Source organism: Lactuca sativa, chromosome 6 (assembly GCF_002870075.4).
Source record: "Lactuca sativa cultivar Salinas chromosome 6, Lsat_Salinas_v11, whole genome shotgun sequence".
NCBI lineage: Eukaryota > Viridiplantae > Streptophyta > Magnoliopsida > Asterales > Asteraceae > Lactuca > Lactuca sativa.
In genome coordinates, this window is record NC_056628.2 from 67140232 (window position 1) to 67160136 (window position 19905).

The 19905-nt window shown below is 35.5% G+C and overlaps 1 protein-coding gene and 1 pseudogene across 2 annotated transcripts; one reads left to right on the forward strand and one right to left on the reverse strand.

Moving 5' to 3' along the window:
• The first annotated feature begins 1245 nt into the window (after nucleotides 1–1245).
• LOC111877471 (CENP-B homolog protein 2-like) lies at nucleotides 1246–9229 on the forward strand (annotated as a pseudogene).
• A 229-nt stretch (nucleotides 9230–9458) lies between these two features.
• On the reverse strand, nucleotides 9459–14749 carry LOC111877503 (E3 SUMO-protein ligase SIZ1). Of its 2 annotated transcripts, XM_023874022.3 has the most exons (18): nucleotides 14503–14749; nucleotides 14254–14369; nucleotides 13981–14061; nucleotides 13827–13869; nucleotides 13615–13687; nucleotides 13336–13507; nucleotides 12943–13076; nucleotides 12748–12816; nucleotides 12553–12640; nucleotides 12395–12470; nucleotides 12229–12302; nucleotides 12056–12163; nucleotides 11791–11952; nucleotides 11606–11710; nucleotides 11427–11507; nucleotides 10215–11340; nucleotides 9830–10118; nucleotides 9459–9723 (listed from the first exon to the last, which is right to left on the reverse strand). In XM_023874022.3, exons 2-17 carry the CDS (start codon nucleotides 14275–14277, stop codon nucleotides 9982–9984), a joined length of 2553 nt encoding a protein of 850 aa, XP_023729790.1. In that variant the 5' UTR covers nucleotides 14278–14369; nucleotides 14503–14749; the 3' UTR covers nucleotides 9459–9723; nucleotides 9830–9981. The 2 variants fall into 2 exon arrangements, with proteins under 2 accessions (XP_023729790.1, XP_023729791.1); XM_023874023.2 differs by lacking the exons at nucleotides 14254–14369; nucleotides 14503–14749 and having other exon boundaries at nucleotides 13820–13869.
• Nucleotides 14750–19905: the final 5156 nt, after the last annotated feature.

A 19905-nucleotide genomic window follows, 5' to 3' on the forward strand; every position in this document is an offset into this window, starting at 1 on the left:
AATATCCCCAATTTGGGTTTTCTAGGGTTCATGGAGCTTTTTACTCAAATCATCAAATCCATCAATATGATGATTGGATTGAGATTAGAACCATGGAAACCACTCAAGGGAGGTTAGAAAACCAAACCCTAACCCTTAGAAGAATCTAAATTCGATATTGGTGTTTTCTCCAAGCATTGAACTCGAAATTTAGGAGTAACAGAGAAGAGATTATACCTCATTAGCCTTTGATTGCTTCCCTTCTTGTTTAAATGCTTCTAAACTTGCTTGATTCAAACCCTAGGAGCTCTTTAGATCAAAATCGCCATTAGGGAGTTCTTCCCTTGCAAAACACGATCTGAAGAAGAATGAAGGAGGCTTGCATCTTATTTCCCAATATTTTCACAATTGGTCCCTCTAATTTCTCGTTTTTGTCAAAAATGGTCCATTCTTCCAATATATGTGACTTTTTCTTTGGGAATAGACATCCTAAGTCCCTCTCCATCCATTACATAACTTTTGTAGTCACTTCCATTAGTTGAGTCAACCCTTGGTCAAACATACTTTGCCGAATTAGCACTTTTGGTCCCTTACCTCTAAAATGTTAACATTTCAACCTTTAACTTTCTAAGCTTTATATCAACTAATGATATAGTTATCATTTAAATGAATTGATTATTTAGATCACCCTTTATTTAATTACTTAATTAATTTAAGATCCTTATCTTAAATTTTAGGATGTTACAATTTAAGCTTGAGTCTCCTAGTCTTCGAGATGGTTCATCTACAACAACTTCGATAGCGACTGGTAAGGATCCTTCTTAGTGATTTTATTTATTCTATAATGAGGATCCTAATTTTATGGGATCCTTCTTATTGTATAGGAACCAAAAACACTCGTTCTAGCGCTCGATTCGTCTTGTCCGAACTTGAAGACGACATGTCTAGTGGTTTGCTTATGGTGAAGAAGGAAAAGGTCCCTCCTTCTCTTCTTCCTAAGAAGACTTGGCTCGATCTCACTATGAAGACCCCAACATCTCACAAGAGGAAACCATATGACGCTTGGGATCTTGAGAATCTTGGAATAGAGGAGGAGTTAAAGAAGTTAAATTCGTTCTCCCAATCCGTGAGTATCATGTGTTCATTTCCATTCAGTTCTATTACCTATTTACCGTTGTTCCTCTCAGTTTGTTGATCATGTCTCTCGTTTTGATGAGGATCTCGAAGCCAAGCTTACTCAAACAGAGCAATCTTTGAGGGAGTAGGATGGAATCAATAAGGAGCCTACAGAGATTGGAGAAGCTATCCAGAGAGAAAGCTGAAAAGGAAAAGGAGCATGTGGCTGAGATGGATGACGTGATTGCGGAAGTGAGGATGAGTGTTGTTGTTGCCGAAGTTGCTCATCCCTTTCCGGAGGCTTCTGAGCAGTTCCTTTCTTTTCTTGTACGACAGGTTATATAGTGTTCCTCTACTCGATTTATTATAGGGATACTGAGTAAAACTATGGGAAAATGAGTTAGAAGGTAATCATCTTTGTTGCTTTGTTCATATTTAGACAACTTCTTTATTTTTGTACATATTTGACAATTTAGTTCACATATTGTCATTGTCACCGACTACAACAGGTGACAATGGTAATATGTGAACATATTAATAAGTTAAATGGTTAAATATGTACAAAAAACATAAAGTTGCCTAAATATGAACAAAACGAAAAGTTAATTATCTTAATAAATCATTTTCCTCACTTTTAATAGCGATTTTATTTTTCATATTTGTTTGTATTATTTTTTTTAATGGTATTTTTAAAATATCCATAATTTCCTAAATATTAATAAAATATTGATCAATTCTTAGCTTTATTTTTTTAATTAATAAATATGTTTTTGTTTTGTGAAATATTTTACTTCTTATATTTTTTTTCTTTTGTTTTTAAGCATGTACAATATTTCTTTTGAAGTTGTGCAAGTGCGAACATGATTATATATAACACCCAGAATCAGAAAGACCAAGAAAAGATAGGAAAAGTTCTAAGTCATGAGTCAACTCGTCGAGTCCAGGGAGGAATTCGACGAGTCGGAGCAGGATCCGGGGCATAGAGTAAGTGACCGACTCGACGAGTCGGCTAGTGGACTCGACAAGTCTGGTATGGGCGAGAAAAACCCTAACCCCGGGGGTTGTACCCTATTTAAAGAACATTACATCCCTTCCCCAGCCTCTTTACTCCCCTTTTGAGATCCAGAAACCCTAAATCGTGAGTGAGAGTCCTTGGAAGCATTTTGGAGCTTGGATAAGGGGTTTTTGTGAGGAGATATTGAAGATCAAGAAGCTTGGACCAAGGGGCTTTGTAGAGAGTTGGATTATTCTTCAGTGGGAGGTCATCTTTGAGGTAATAAGTTGTTACCTTCACCTTTTTGCATCTAGATCTATTCTTGAGTGAGATTTTGGGGCTATTTTGGCAAGATTGAGATCTATTTCGGGTTTGGGGCTTAGATCTGAGGTTGCTACTTCAGATCTAGGGTTGTGGTGGTCCAGAATGACTTAAAGCATCAGTCAATGAGTTATTGGTGAAGCCTCTTTGTCTTAAATCCTAGCCTTAGAGTGTTTTGGGCCTTTAGCTCCTTGGTTTCACGTAAAGTTTGCAACTTTACGTGGGGGATAGACTATAGAAGAGTGGATCTATGGATTGGAGCCCCTGCATGGCCCAAAAAGCCACTGTATGGATTGAGATCTGAAGAGACTCGGCGAGTCACATGGGTGTACTCGGCGAGTTTTATGAACATGGGCATGGACTCGGCGAGTTGAAAGAACAACTCGACGAGTTTGTTGAAGATTGCCTTGGACTCGGCGAGTCTATTCTTGGACTCAACGAGTTTGGTCTCAGAACCTCAACCTTTTCTGGTTAAGACGCAAATCAGTGAGTTGAGTGGTGACTTAGTGAGTTGGACAGGATGGGACTCAGAGATCGTTGAACTCGACGAGTCTTGGATGACTCGGTGAGTTGAGTCGTATTTGGAGAGTTTTTGAGTTTAGGGACTCGACGAGTCTATGCGTTGACTCAACGAGTCGAATCAACTGGAAGGTTGACTTTGACTAGAGTTGACTTAGTTAGACTTCTATAGTTCGGTTTGGAACTAAGTGTTATATTGATATTAGTAGCTTGGGGAGCTAGTGGAGCAGCGGATCAGAGATTTGTCGGTCAGCAGCCAGAGGGTTATCAACAAAGCTCAACAGTGCAGGTGAGTTTCCCTTTTGTGTAAATGGGTCTACGGCCATAATGTCGGCCCATGTAATTATGAGTACGAAGACCCGGGGGGTTAGCCTTAGGCACAATATGCTAGTATGACATTCGGGACTAAGGTCCAATGTTAGCAGGCGGGTGCCCAAGGAATGGTTTGTATGATAGTTATACTTGTTGTCTGTGTGATACATGTATGTGCCTAGTAGGGAGGTAAGTGTGGGTGCGGTCTCGTATCTCACCAATAGCAGAGTGTGGACGGTGTTCCGTACCTCATTAGCAGTAAAGCAGGGGCGAGGCCCAAGTTAGGAAAAGAGTGAGTGTGGTTTGGGCCCGTATCTTACAGTCAGTAGGAGCGTGGACGGGGTTCCATGATTCATCAGTAGTAGGACAGGGGCGAGGCCTTAGTATAGTAATCTAGTAGAGTATGTTAGTTATGTGTTGTGATATGATTGTATGCTAGTATATGTTAGCGGGCGGGGCCTAAGGAAAACATATATGTACGCAGAGCGGGGATCGAAGCCAGGCGGGGCCTGGCGACGGACGGGGTCCGATAGCGGGCGAGGCCCAATGCAGCGGGCGGGAGCCCAATATGTGGTTATGTGCGCAGTGATATGTATGGCATGTATGGATCAGTAGATATGTATGGTATGCGGTAGGTTAGGGAACTCACTAAGCTTCGTGCTTACGGTTTTCACTTTTGGTTTCAGGTATTCAGTTTTCAGAGGAGGAGCTCGGGAGGGTTGTAGTGCACACACCATAGCAAGTTAGCCTGGGATGTTTACTCTGATAATTAAACAAGTGTTTTGGAAATGAAACTATGATTTGTTATATAAACCCTTTTGTATGTTTGAATGACTTAACACTATGAATTAGTAATGTTTTAAAAGAAATTTTTGGACTCGAAATTTGGGATGTTACATTATACACCATAGGAAGAAGAGCACCACGAAGCTCTCTCATGCATTTCTTTTCATTCTTCTTTAACCTTTCATTTTGTCCAGTAACACTTGGAGTTGATGAAGAAGTACATATGCTTTCAACAAAAGAAGGTGGAATTACATCATTTGTAATGCATTTCCATAGTTATTCATCTATGTCGTTCAAGTGATCCTCCATTCGATCAGCCCACTGATCGTGGTACTCTGGAATCAGCATTGGGATCTTTGTAGATGATCCAAGGAGATGAGAATACGATGTCATCGTGTTCATGTTAAAATTTTCCATGGATGTACGGATGAATTCTCAGAAAAACTTCAGAAATATGAGAATTTATGGATGAATTGAACAGAAAGAACAAGATTAACACTCGATTATACTCACCAGTTGCAGAATCAAATCACAACTGAAGATCAAGGATGATTTTCAGTATTAGCGATGCGGAGAGTTTTGAATCCAAAATGAGATTCAAAATATGATTGATACAGAATGAAAATCAGATCATTGCAGTATGATTCCTACTCTGATACCAATTGATGTAGCGATTTAATCGAGTATATAATCAGCGTAATCAAAGTATTATGAACACAGAGAGTAAATAAGATCTTGTTTATAGCTCACTTATACTTTCGAATACAGGGAGAATATTAGACAGAAAGACTTGGAAAAGTTCTATCTACCTCTGAGTACAACTCCTATTTATAGGAGAATAAGAAAGTATACAAAAAATACCAAGGACTAAACATCAAGACTTCGAAACTAATATGCCTTAGTAAATAGATAAGATGACTTTAGAAACTGACTCAAATCACTTCGACATATTACAACATATTTGACACTAACAGACAGTCATGTGGAACGCTAGCAGGCTCGCAACCTGTAGGTGTTTTTGAACTACGTGTTCACTATATGTACTCTAAAAAACCCTGGCAGTTGTGCCTTATAAATGAACCTTGACAGTTGTGCCTAATAAATAACATTGGCAGTTGTGCCTAATAGATAACATCGACAGCTATGAACTTAGTGTCTGTTAGATAAACCCTAGCAGCGATGGACTTTGTTCCTATTCCTTAGGACGATCCTTAGTAATGAATAAATGAAGAATAGATGATTCTTATGGAAGATCCTTAAGAATAAAGAAGATACTGGGGATGAGAAATTGGGTTAATTGTTTGATGATTAAACATAATAATTATATTATTGTAGGTTGAAAACCCTACGTGCTCACCAGGTTTCTCAACCTGACCAACTCAGTTTATTGTATCACATGTGGTTATATGAAAGATATATTCTGCTGAGAGATTCAAGGAGTATTAGGCCACTAGTTTAATTATTGTAAGGCTTGTAATATTTTGTTATGTTTATGTTTATGTATTGACGATGATATCCCAATATTTTAATATAAATAAAATACACTTCTCCGAAAATGTTTTGATAATATCATTATCATGTTTTTCTAGGAACAAATTCCGGAATATTATTTTTCAAAAAATGATACTATGATTTTTAAATAAACATAAATAAATCGGTAGTTTCTAACCGTGAAATTGGGGATGTCACATTTATGACTTCTAGTTGGCATTTAAGTGTATAAATATTCATTTTGGGTCATTTCCTCTCATTTGGATTAAAGCTGAATGGAGGAGAATTTGACTCCTTGAAGGTAAAAAATTTCAACCAAGCCTATTTATTGAAGGATTAATCAATGTATTAACAAGTGTTAATCACATTTATTCAACATCAAGGTGATGAATTTTCTCTTTGAAAGGTGTTGTAGAGCTTGTGTAGAATTAAAACTTGTTATAGCAACTATTGATGTTGAAAAATTGAAAAGTTGTATATTGTTGAAGTTAAGGATTGATATACACTTACAATTTCCTTTTAATGGTTATATAAAGTAAGTTACGTCTCATATTCTAAATATGATAAAATTAGGACAATTGAGGTTTCATGAAAAATTATATTGATGATCATAAATCATCAAGCCTTGTGGTAAATGATCTTGATTTGTAATTTATGGTGGTAGTGGCTTGAAAATTAGCCTATGAACTAGATGGATGTGATAGATCCATAGCAACTTTTAAAGGACTTGAAATTTGAAACCCTAGGTTGAGTGAAGAAATTTTTATCTTTTAAAATGATGCTACTGTTGTTAAAGATGCTAATTGAAGTTGTTAATGTTATGATGGATTTGTGCTTGCACATAAGAATGATACTAGTTAAGGGGCACTTGGTTAAGTGTTAATCAAGGTGTTATATTAATAATTAGTATCTTGAATTTGTACTTAACATGTTTGGATACTCTTAAGATAGCTTAAGGATGTGAACATTATCCAAGCTTATCTCAAGGTAAGTCTATTCAGTTATTATGTGAAACCATGTATACCCTAAAAAGGGAAGAACCTATTATATATATTTATCATATAATTGGTAGTAATTTACTTATACTAATGTAGGGAAAAGTTCAATAGAGAACCATAGAGCTTATTCTTTATCGAAAAAAAAATCTAAAAATATCTAAATTCATATATTAACATTGTGAATGTGAAAAATATTCGGTGAATCCGGATTCACGTTGTGAATTTTCGAAGATTCACATTGTGAATTTGACGTAAAAAAAATCGAATTTTATATCATTGGAAAAAGGATAAAAAGTTATGAATTTCTGTATTTTTAGTTTTTTTTCTTTGATAAAAAATAAGTTCTAAAAATTAAAAAAAAAAAATTGATTCATTGGTTAATTATGATTTTCTATTAAACCTAAACTACTAATGTATATGTTAATATTAATAATTGGTATATTCTTTTTTTCCGCCAAGCTCCTAGAATAAGATTATGTTGGATACGGATACGGTGCGTTATTGGATGATTGCTCTGTTGGGCTGCTTGATGTGATTGCTTCCATTGGGTCTATGATGTTCTTAAGGTTTCTAGTCCAATGCCTTTAAAGTTTGTATTTTTACGCTTTTCTTAATTTTACAATTACTTAATAAAAAAAATTACAACCAAAAGTTAAACTATCTACTAAAATAAATAAATTTAATCGAAAAATAACCGTCACAATTCAAGAAACCAAAACGAAGTCCAATTTGGCAAAAACAAATAACGAATGAACGCAAAAAAAAAACAAAAAAAAAAAAAAAACTTTTGCCATGAACTTAATGATTAACTAAATCACTAGGTGTGTCTTACAGGCTGGCTTTGTTGAGTGAAAAATAAATAAATAAAAAATACTCTTCTTTGTCTCTATTTTTCATGCTCAACAATAACAACCCAAAAAAACATAAAAACCAATTATTTCATTCTTATCTTTCTAGCCCCTTCAACACAGCAAAATAAAATAAAACTATAAAATAACGATTCATATCTTGCTCTTCCTTCTGCCCCACATCACCAACTCCAAGCCAACAAAGACAAACATAAATACATCCAGACATCAAAAGGAAAAGTATTCTATTATTCTCTCTAGGCAAATTTCTAAGCTAAATTTCAAATTTTGTATTTTAATATAAATAAAATTCTAATTTTATGATGTAGTAGTTACATTATTAACTTAATTTATGAATTGTAAAATTTTCAATTTCTAATTTACATTTACTTGTCAGATTAGATACCTAATTTCATGTAGTTTGTGATGCTTGATTAATTGTAATGGATTTTTTTCCAAAGATTCTACAACAAAATAACACCCTCCAATACAATATCATCTTCATCAACACCGGTCAAATTCAATATCATTTTCTCCAACATCAAGAGCGTGTGAATATAACAGAAGTGTTAATCATAGAAAAAGGCAGTTGAGACGTTGAAACTTTTGTATCCACAAGATTCTTCTAAGCATAATCTTACACAAGGTTGGCTTAAGAAATTCAAGTTAAGGCGTGGTATCAAATCGTATCGCCGATTCAGAGAAAGTGGCTCAGTCGACACACATGACATGGAGAATAAATTGGAGTCTATAAGGGAAAAAAATTAATCAATTTCCAATGAAAGATGTTTTTAATATGGATGAAACTGGTTTGTTTTACAGGTTACAAGCTGACCATTCACTTGCAACAAAATAACTTGAAGGTAGGAAACATGACAAAGAAAGACTTACAATTGTTATCTGTTGCAATGCGGGTGGCTCGGAAAAAAAATCATCTATGGATCATTGGTAAGTATGCAAAGTCACGTTTTAAGAATGTCAACATGAATAGCCTAGATTGTGAATATCGCGCCAACAAAAGAGCATGGATGATTGGGTTGCTTTTCGAAGAATATGTTCGTTGGCTAGATGATCAAATGCACGGTCGAAAAATTCTCTTGGTAGTGGATAATTGTTCAACCCATTCAAAAAATATTCAAGGGTTGCAAAACATCGAGTTGTTTTTTCTACCACCAAACATGACTTCAAAAATTCAACCATGTGATGTTGGGATAATTAGAGCCTTTAAAATGTATTACCATAAAAGGTTTTATCATAAGATTTTGGAAGGTTATGAGTTGGACATTTCTTCCCTAGAAAAGATTAATATTTTAGATGTCATCAACTTGGCCGTCTCGGTTTGGAGAAGTGTGAAACAAGAGTCCATAGCAAATTGTTTTCGATACTGTAAAATTTGTTCGGCTAATCCAATCGGCTCAAATGATTTAAACGATGTAAATTCTGAAGAAGACATTCATGAGCTTGAGAACTTGATTACGAGAATGCATTATCGAGACAAAATGGATGTAAATGAGTTGTTGGATTATCCAGGTGAAAATAATAAATGTTACGAGGTTCAAAGCATTGAAGAAATTATCACGGATACCGTTCAAAATTCGATTAATGATGAAGTTGATGATGATTCAATACCTTGGAACCGGTCACTCGGAAAGAAGCATTGCAAGCGACAACAACTATTCATAACTTTTTGTTGCAAAACGAGAATACAGTGTCTCAACTCCTAAGTGCAATTATAAGATTTAAAGATGTACTCAATATAGATTTGAAGTTGATAAAAAAACAAATGACTATAGATTCATTTTTTTTAATAGACAATTCTAGAATTTTAGAATATTTTAATAATTATTAATTTATAGTTTTACTGAAACCAATATATTTATACTAAGATTTCAAAAAAATTGTTATTTTATTATTTTATCGATTGGGGTCCAATTTTATACTAATCCCAAATTAGAACCGGACAAATTATTAATCTTATCGAGGTTATTAATTTACCGAGTATTAAATTATAGATGTTCTACCGTGCATTGATTTGGATAATCTTTTTTCGGATTGTTCAAAAAAATCACGATTCTTGAGTTACAATGGTGATCATAGAGATGAAAAGAGAGTCATATTTATATTATATGTTGGGTGACATACAAGGAGAAAGTGGCATGGGGTATACAATCAATCAACTTATAATAAGAACTCCAGATGCTTGCTTGTTGTATTAAATAACTAAAAGATAAGTTTTGTGAGCAAATGACATTTACAAGCTACTCCTTCCTACCAAAACATGCTATTGCTATACCACCAAATACGCTTTTCTCTTGTACAAGTCAGTTGATCACAAAGAATCTATTATATTATACCACACCTGTTACACATACAAAACTCACCATTAGCAATCAATACTATTAACTACTTTACATATAATTTATTTTTCAAAAAAAAAAAAAAAAAAAAAAAAAAACATAACTCACCAAATGAGGGTCTGGAAGTGCTCTCTACCTTGTACCTAGTGTTCTTCTAAAGGTCAAAATTTGTGAAGGAGAAAAAAAAACAATCAAAAAGTGGTATTTCAGTTTCAATTTCAATTTCAATTGAAATTTTGAAACCACTTTCTTTTTTATTTTTATCTCTCTTCTTCAGAGTCTGATTCAATTGATAAATACAATCTTGGTCTTACAGAACGCTTTTGCTTAGGAAACGAGAAAGGGTTATCAGATCTTTCTCTTTTGCTACTTCCATTCATTCCAGTAAGCAAAGAAGCTGTAAACAAAATCCATCACATTAAAAAAAAAAAAAAAAAAAAAAACATATATATTATAAATATTCTACACATATATATCTAAAAACAAACAATACCCGTATCCGCCAACGAATCCAACCCACCATCTCCACGCGGCGGTTGCAGACCGGAGTTTACCCCGTTCGCAGCGGTACTTTCAAAATTCACCCCACTGCCGCCACCACCACCACCGCCGCCGCCGCCAAGGCTGAGCGAAATCCAATCGTCACCCTGCAAACCATTTGACACAGACGGTGGATCTCGTAACTCCGCCTGCTCCGCCGCCACGTCAGACTGTCTTGTTGGAAGAAAGAGCTGAAGCGACGGGTCATCGTGTCCATACGCTAACGGGTTATCAACCAAACCATCGTTTATGTCGAGGGTATTTTGGTAAATTGAGGATTCGGGAAGTAACGGAACAGAACCCATGGGGTCCATTTGGTTTTCATCTGAACCGAATAACTGAAAGCTAGGCCCCACTTGACTAGTGGAAGGTAATGACCAAAAGGGTACCCCAAAATCATCTTCATTGCTATTAAAAAGCCCAAGACACGAACTCCCACCAGGTATAAGACTTGGATCTTCCGGATTTGGAAGAGGGGTAGAAAAGGAAATTCCATTGTTTTTATTTTTATAAACCGGTTCAGGTTCAGGTTCAGGTTCATGTTCAGTCTCGTCTTCTGAATCACTGAGGACAATAACGTCTGCGAAAGAGGGATTGAAATTGAATCCGTAGTTTGGTGAAAGGGATCCGTTGGTGGTGGAATGACCAAAATGCCCTCCTCCTCCAGCGGACTGATTAATACTAGGATCTTCACTGTTTCTACCGTTTCCAGTAGCACTACTGCTCATGGGAATACCAGAGTGGATAATACCATTTAAGTTATCGGGTTGTTTATTCCCTGAAGAAAGAGAAAGTGGATTTTCTGGTTTACTGACTTCCCAAATTCCGTTTCGGTTTTTTTTAATCCCGAGTTTTAGACTCGTATGACCTTCTGAAACGCCTTCTTGTTTGACTTGTTTTAAAGCTTCTTGTTTTGGTTTTGGTTGGGATTCTGCTTCCATTGGAATACAGAGAGTTCCATCGGGTGAATGCCATTGTGAAAGTTCCCCTAAATTTTTTATATCTTTTTCTGCCTTTACACGCCAACATCCATCTGGTTTCACTTCAACTTCTGTCACGTCTTCTCCACAGTTCCTCATCTTTATAAAAAAAAAATTAAAAAGTTATTAAAGAAAAAAACTTCGGAAAGGAGAAAAAAGATATATGGAAATGATACTCTCTCTACCTTGGTTGTGATTCGACTGAAATATGGATCGATAATTACATTCTCCAAGGAGTAGTTCTTGAGACAAATGGGGCATTGCCACTATATAATTGGGAATAAAAACAATTATAAAAACAAAAATATAAAACAATAATAATAATAATAATAATAAGTTATGTTGTATAGAATATAATGTTTGCCTTTCGTGAGCGTTGATTCATTTGTACAAATACATCAAGATCAAAGCAGCCCATGTGAGCACAAGGTTTGAATCTTCCAGCAATTTTCATTCTTGAACCACTCATCTGCATCACATATTGACATGTCATATAATGTTTGATGGATTTTATAAATTTATTAAAAAAAAAAAAAAAAAGTTGCTTACTGGGCAGCGGAGATTAACGGGTATAGAATCAGCAACCACCTCCAAATCACTATCGCTGCCTGCGTTTTCTGTAGCGGGCCCACCGCCAACACAGCGACAAACACGTGCAACCGCGTCTTCAAATCTCTCACCATCAGATTCTTTGGGAATCATATTCATAATCTTTTTTGGTACAAACAATAACAATATTACAATTTACAAATTAAATAAATATATATATATATATTCATATTATATGTTAAAAAAGACGATTTTGCCCTCTCACCTGTTGAACTGTGCGGCGTTTCATGATTCTGACACCCAAACAGAAGACTCGAGCATCAACGCCTGTCAGGGAAATTTTGTTGCTTCCATCACGGGTGTATGGCATGATCTGAAAAAAAGAAAAAACTTATTAATATAAAAAATTAAAAAAAAATAAAATTGATTAAAACTTACAAGTGGGCCATCATCACGGCCATTGGCTCCAAGAAGTTGGGAGCCAGGTCTATTGAGAGCACGAACAGGCATACCTAAGAGGACACAGTAAGTGAAAAAAATAAAAAGGAATTTTAAATTTTAAATTTTAAATTTTAAATAATTTATCAAGTCAATATAATCATACCATTGATTTGTAAATCTGCATATTGTGGCCATTGCATCCGGAAAGAAACCTTGTCATTCAAAAGCATACACCAAGCCTATATTTGTGATCATCACCATTTTATTAATATATATAATATTTTTTTTTTGCTATAATTAATTAATCATCAAAATTCAAACCTGAAGTTCAAACTCTGGTTTTGCCAACAAATCCCGGTCAGCTTTTGTAAGCTGAAAAGTTTTTTCAACACTCTGTACTGGATTTGTACTGAAAAATTTATTTAAATCAATGTCTGATATAGTGATATCTATAAGAACATGCAAAACTATATTAAAATGAAAAGATAATATAGAGTTAAAAGGTTATAGACTAACCCATCTGTAGGGACATTTGCAATACTCAGCTTCACAGGATATAAAGGATGTCCCATGGTTACCCAGAATCTGCATATAAAGTTTTTAAAAAATTAAACCAAGTTTTAAACAGAAGATGAATTATATAGTTTGTATATATTACAAGGATTTTAACTTTTAAGGAAAAAAATATATAATTTTATGGAGTAAACTTACGGATCTGCACGTCCAAGTCTACAGATTTCACAATAGAAAACTGGAGGAGGAGGTGGAAGAATACCCTCCATTGGCTTTTCAGGGATAATAACACAAGCAATATGCTGCCACACGTTGCATTTTTTATCTTCACACTGAGATGAAAAAGTGAAAATTTTCAAGATTATTAGCATATAGAGATTCTTGTTTTAGAAAAGAATGAAATACTGAAACATTAATTGATGTATCTCATGTAAAGTCATGGATAGTTATAAGAAAGTGTCATAGGTAATAACTAATTAACCATAAACAACTTCAAGGGGCTTTATCTAACAAAATGAGAACTAAGGGTTATTTACTTAAATCTAATTAAACATATAAAGGAGAAGGGATATGCTGATAAAAAGTAAAAACCTTTATCATTGAATCTGCTTGCAGTGAAGTTCCACATGGGCATCGAACTTTTTCACTCTGATAACTATCTTCAACTTCCTCTTTGAATGTTGTATTATTATTATTAATGGTGACATCTGAAACACCCTGACCTTTTGATGCCAATTCAGTTGCCCCTGGGATCTGCAGCTTTCTGGGGACAAAAGAGTAGTTATGTGTCAAGATAAACTGAAGGCCACAGAAATCGTATGTATAAAATATAACATTTTTTATATAACGAAATATGAAAAAGATAAACACCTGTACATGTCATCAACTAGTTTTGCCACTTCTTCTTTCCTAACGACACTTTTCTTAGCCCATATCCCAGAAACTGCTCCAAATCACATAGTAATGCAGTGTTCATTAGGTTAAAAACATAAAGTATTTATAATAATGAAGTAAAGAAGCAAGTGACTACAGGAACACCAATACATGATAGATAAATATTTGATAGAGGAAGTACCATTTACCTCTGTCATCTGATATAATAGCTAATATCCGGTCAGCAAGATCCTAGAAGCAATAAAAAGAATTTAAGAATGAAGAATTTTGTTTCCTTGTAACTTATAAGAAGCCAACTGAACTTTGAAGAAGATACAAAGATGCACTAGTTGAACACTGAACCTGTTTCTTTCCTTGTTTAGAAAGCCCAAGTTGAGTAAGAATATCTTTAAGCTCTTTTATACGAAAATGTGTCAATTTTTCCTATAAAACAACAACAAATTAACAAAAAGATATTTGCACCACTCAAAGTTTTCTCATAAATCCCTAATCTTCACCATCTACAAAGTTGACACTATTTGTAAAACAACAGGAACAACCACAGAGAACACCCATCGACATTGAAGCCACAAAAACCTAAATAACCATTAGGAACAGACATAATTGAAACAATACCTTACAACTCGTTACCAAATCCATCTTTATCTGAATAAATAGATTGCACCTAATCAATCAGCAGCAATCAAACCGATAAAAACAGCTCATCTCCTTCCCCAAAATCGACGACCGATCTAATGGAAAATGTTCAAACAGAAGACGCAATTAAACACCTTTCAAACGTATTAGAAAACAAACAATTCCAGAATAACAAGATCAAAAGTGTTCCATTCCACCTACAATCGAATAGAGATTAGGGCGACTTACATGATGAATAAAGTTAGGGCACGAATGGAAACGATGATCGGAGAAATCGGAGGTTTTCAGAGTATTCGGTGAACTCGGAACCTTACGCCGCCGACTTCACTTTTCTCTCTCACCGATTTCCCTGTTTTGATTGATAATCGAGGTCGGAAAAATAAATCGATAATCCTTAGTCCAATTACAAAGTTGAACGGACGTGTAGGCCCTTGTGCAATCCGATTAAGTTCATGCAACCAAATCCGGGTTTGGATTCTCTGTTCCTTACGTGTATTTTAATATTCCTGGGTCCTATTCCGTGGTCGTGTACTTTACTGTACATTCATCTGTTTCATAGAAATTGGGTTATTTGTGGTGGGTGGTGACGCTTACGCCTTAGGATTGCAACATGTGTTCGTAGATTCCAATAGCAAAGAAAAGGCCCGTTCAAATACGGGTTGGAAGTCATTATATTATTTTTTATTTTTTATTTTTATTATTTTTTAACATATACTCGATAGGTTCGATATTATATACATATCAATATTAATAAGGTTAGGGCTTATAAACAATGATGGTTTGGAACCAAGTGGCTTCTGGTTTAGCCGCTCCTATTTTAGTATTAGCTTCGGCTTGAAGGTTTTAGTTGACTTGTCTCCTCTAATCATTGACGTGTCGTTCTCCTACTTTTCACCACGTGTTACCCCCAATAGCTTTAGTCCACTTATGTGAAGCCTGCCATTCTTCTTCAAATATTGACTACCACCTATGTTTGGTTTCCAGTCCGCCAATCCTCATGGTTACAAAATCTATCGATGAGCAACCAAAGATTAGGGTTCGATTTTGGGTTCAGCAAACATTTTATCAGTCAGGTATCGATACCCCATCTTTCGTCTTTGGCTTTGGTTTCTGCCTCTTACTACAGTTCATCATTTGCTTCATCGTCAATGTTAACTTTACTCCGCCTATATAACACATGTCCTTCTTATTCGAAGATTGACTACCACCTATGTTTGGTTTGATGTTGATACACAATTTAAATATCAATTTTTAATTTATAAACCAACTATCTAAACTAGCTAATGTGTTAGGCAATGTACCTAATCAAACAGTAATATAGCAAAAAAGTAGAGGTGGCAATCGTGTCGTGTCGTGTCGGGTTCGTGTCGTGTCGAAACATTAAACGGGTTGAAAGTGCTTGACCCTAACCCGACCCATTTAATTAACGTGTCGTATCGTGTCAACCCGTTTATTTTCGTGTCGAGTTCGTGTCGGGTTTCGGGTTAGGCTTATACCTTAAAATATGTCGTGTCATGTGAGGTTAAAAGATTGAGCATGTTGAAAGATTAGGAGTTGGGTAGGCGGAGAGGAAAAACTAATAGTTTGGAAGCATAATAGATGAAGTCATAGCAAGTTCAGATGACAAAATTAAAAGAGTGGGAATTGGGGAGGCGGACGAAAATGTCGCGAGGATGTGAGAGTGGTGAAAGAGAGTGAGTAGTTTGGGAGAGAATGGAAAAACTGAAACTAAATCTTGATCTAGACGGCTAAGTCATTTCAACATTACAAAACGACTCAATTCGAAGGTTTTCTTTTACTTATGGTTTTTGTTTTGTATCTTTCTAGTTTATTTAAATAATTCAAAAATGTTGCATATAAATAAACGGGTTATTTTCGAGTCATATTCGAGTTGAAATTCTCAACCCTAACCTTACCCGTTTAATTTCCGTGTCGTGTCGTGTCAACCCGTTTAGTTAAACGGGTTGAAATATCTTACCCAAACCCGTTTATTTCGTGTCGGGTTTCATGTCGTGTCAATTTTTGCCACCTCTACAAAAAAGTAGGGTGTCCAACACAAGGGAACATGAATGATTAAAAGCTAATTTATCTACTAAAGTTAACTAATTTAAAAGCAATTAGAGTAAATTACACGAATCGACCAGCGTGAAGGTGTTGAAATGCACGTTCAGTCCATATTTTTAAAAATTAACTCGGATCGTCCCTCGTTAGTTTAAAAGTTACACGCTTTATCCCTCCAAACATAAAAATACCATTTTGCCCTTACTTATTTATTTTTTGATTTCTTTTCTATTTATTTGTTATTTCTTAATTATTTATTGATTTCTTATTATAAAAAAATATTATTATTTTCTTTTAAAAAAGATGTGGCCCTAAACCCTCCCTTCAACCAAGTCACCGGAAAATGTTGGTCAACAATATCATGTCCGACCACCAGCCACCAGCCTACTTCCGACAACCAAACCAAACCAAATCAAATCTGAAAACCAAGAATTGAAACCTGAAAAACTAGAAATCTGAAAACCGACCAGAAATCTAAAACCCCAAACCTTAAAATCAATCACTTCAAATTGAAAAACCTAGCCCTCAAATATGAAAACCCACTTGCATAAATCGACTGATGATTGTGAATAAATTGAGCAGATCTATGAGTGAGGGTGTGAAAGATTGGGCTTGAGACAAAAATGGGTGAGAGATTCACCAGGAGTGGCCATCTGTGACAGGTTCAAACGTGGCGATAGTGGAGTTTAGTGGTAATGGTGGCGTTCACTTGTGATGGAGGAGTTAGTGGCTTGCGGCGGTGGATTGGACGATGGTGGCTTGGAAAACCTAGCCCTCGCCTGAAACCCGCAGATGAAGTCAATGGCTTGCGAGGAGGATGATGGTGGCTTGGAGGCGATGACAATGATGATGACCTAACCGATCGCCTTCTCATATGAAGTTGGAGAAACGAGAAGGATGAGTTAGGGTACTTCTAGAGTTCCCCCAGAAAACCCAGCCAAAACCACCACCACCGGAGGGTGGAAACGATGATGATGATCGGTCATCGACAAGTTGATGATCTCTTGTTTCCTTCTTATGAATGTGTGTGTGCTTACGGTAACAGTTAAAAAGTGGTGGATAGGTTGGGGAAAATGAAGGTCTGGGGGTTTTATTTTTTCTAATTGAAAATCATAATAAAAATCAAATTAATTGAAAAATAAAAACATAAGGGTATTATGGTCATTTCCAATCTGGAACGGACTAAGTTCGCAACAAAATTGTATTTCAGGGATGAAGCGGGTAAGTTTGAAACTATCGAGGGACGATCCGAGTTATTTTTTGAAAATAGGGACCGAACGTGCATTTTCGTACCTGCACGAGGGACGATTCGTGTAATTTACTCAAGCAATTAAATAAGGGTTTTTCTTTGGTTTTACAAGTCCAACTTACTTAAAAACAATTATCACCAAAAACGAATAAACTAACAAAAAACAATTCAAATTGATGATTAAAACAAGATATTAAAAAGACTTTCATTTAGATACGATTCACATTACTCCTATGGTTGATTTATTGGAAAAGTGCAATGGATTGAGTTGTTTGTTGCTTATCGATTCCTAAGTTGATTATACTTTATGATCAAAACAATAATCCTTTCGTAAAACTAATTCACTCATACATTGATCAGGTTGACAAACAAATAAGATTACTAGTATTAAATTCGAGTTATGCTAGACTTGAACTAATGATTGACATTAATGGATAACAATACATGAATGATCATCACATATTAACTTCCACCTTAATTTATCTACTCTTCTATTTAACCATAGGTTTATGATCAAACCACTAGTTTTACAACTTTGACGGTCACAAATTCATAAGATTCAAGTTTACCAAACAAGAATGATCATCTAATTCAGAAAAAAAACTCAGCAACATACAGAAGAAGTAGTTTTCATTAACATAAAAGGTTCTTTAACAAGCTATCATAACAAATAAGCAACCAGCAACAATCCAAGATCCAATAAATCAACACATAGTCATATTGATCCTCTGTTCTTAACAAAAGTTAGGGTTTTTAGCCCATGATTACTGAAAACACTTAAAATTGAAGTTCACAGTGGAAAACATAATGAAGAACAAGGTAAACAAGGTTTAGAAGTATTATTGCCTTAAATCTCTTATAAAACTAAACTTCAATTGAAATTTGATTTTCTTCTGTCTTCCAGCATGCCTTTGGCCTCCAAAAGTTGAAAATAACTTGAAGCATAAGGTAGGGTTGAAGGATTGGATGTTTATTTATAGTTTCCTAAAATCTGATCCCCACGTTGTGGCCAAAGCGTCCATGGTGTGGCAGGCATTATTCATGCGTGTTCCTCAAGTCTAACAGATGGGTCACAAATTTTCCTTTGCCCACGGTGTGGCCGAAGCCTCCACCTCGTGGGTTTCGGTCTCCTTAAACGACTTTGTCTTCGGTTGACCAGGTCCACTCTTTCCCGCTTCCAGCTCCGCATTCTGCTTCCTTTTAATCTCGAGCATGTCTTCGCTGTTGCAAAATAGAATTTAAACATATTAAGTACCTTTTGTTCTTTAATGAGCATGAATATAGCAAAAAGTATTCAGAAAATGCATGAAATACACAACTAATTATGCACATATCAAAATACCTCACACTTGAGTTTTGCTTGCCCCCAAGTTAAACTGAATTTTATTATCATCATACCATCAAATCAAAACCCTAGCCACGAACATCGCACAATACATCCATTTTAAGCTCATCCATTACATTAAAACCGCAATGCATATATTTGTGTCTATGTAACATCCAAAAAATACGGTCCAAAATTTTCGTTTTTAATTATTAATAAGACCATAGTTATCAAATCATCGCATAAAAAATATAAGTCATTATATTTCAAAACATCATAAACATTTGTCAAAAATATCATAGTAAAAACATCCCACGCTAAAATCATGGTGTGTGCACTACAATTATCCGAGCTCTTCCCTTTGCTACCGAAAGTACCTGAAACCAAAACTGAAAACTGTAAGCATAAAGCTTAGTGAGTCTCCCCAAACTACCACATACCATACACATAAATCATGCTACTAGGAGATACGGGCCCCACCCACACTTAAGGAGATACAGGCCCAGCCCACACTCAACTAATTAGGAGATACGAGCCTCGACCACACTCAGCTAACTAGGAGATACGGACCTCTCCCACACTCCTCCGACTATGAGATACGGGCCCCGCCCACACTCGGCTAACTACGAGATATGGGCCCCGCCCACACTCGGCTAACTATAAGATAAATCATGCTACTAGGAGATACGGGCCCCACCCACACTTAAAGAGATATGGGCCCAACCCACACTCAGCTAATTAGTGTTGGATTAGCATCTAAGCCTGTAACTATATTTGATAAGTACTTGACCCGGTTGTGCATGGTCCTTTTGGGTTGTCTTCACCATAGCAACTTGACATGGTGATTTATAAAGAGATAAGAGATATTATTATATTAATATATTATGAGAATAATATATTAAATGAATAATAATATTATTTGATTGATGTAAGTCATAAATTAATTAAGAATTAATTTGGTGACTTAAAGAGGTTAATTGAATAAAGGGGCATAAAC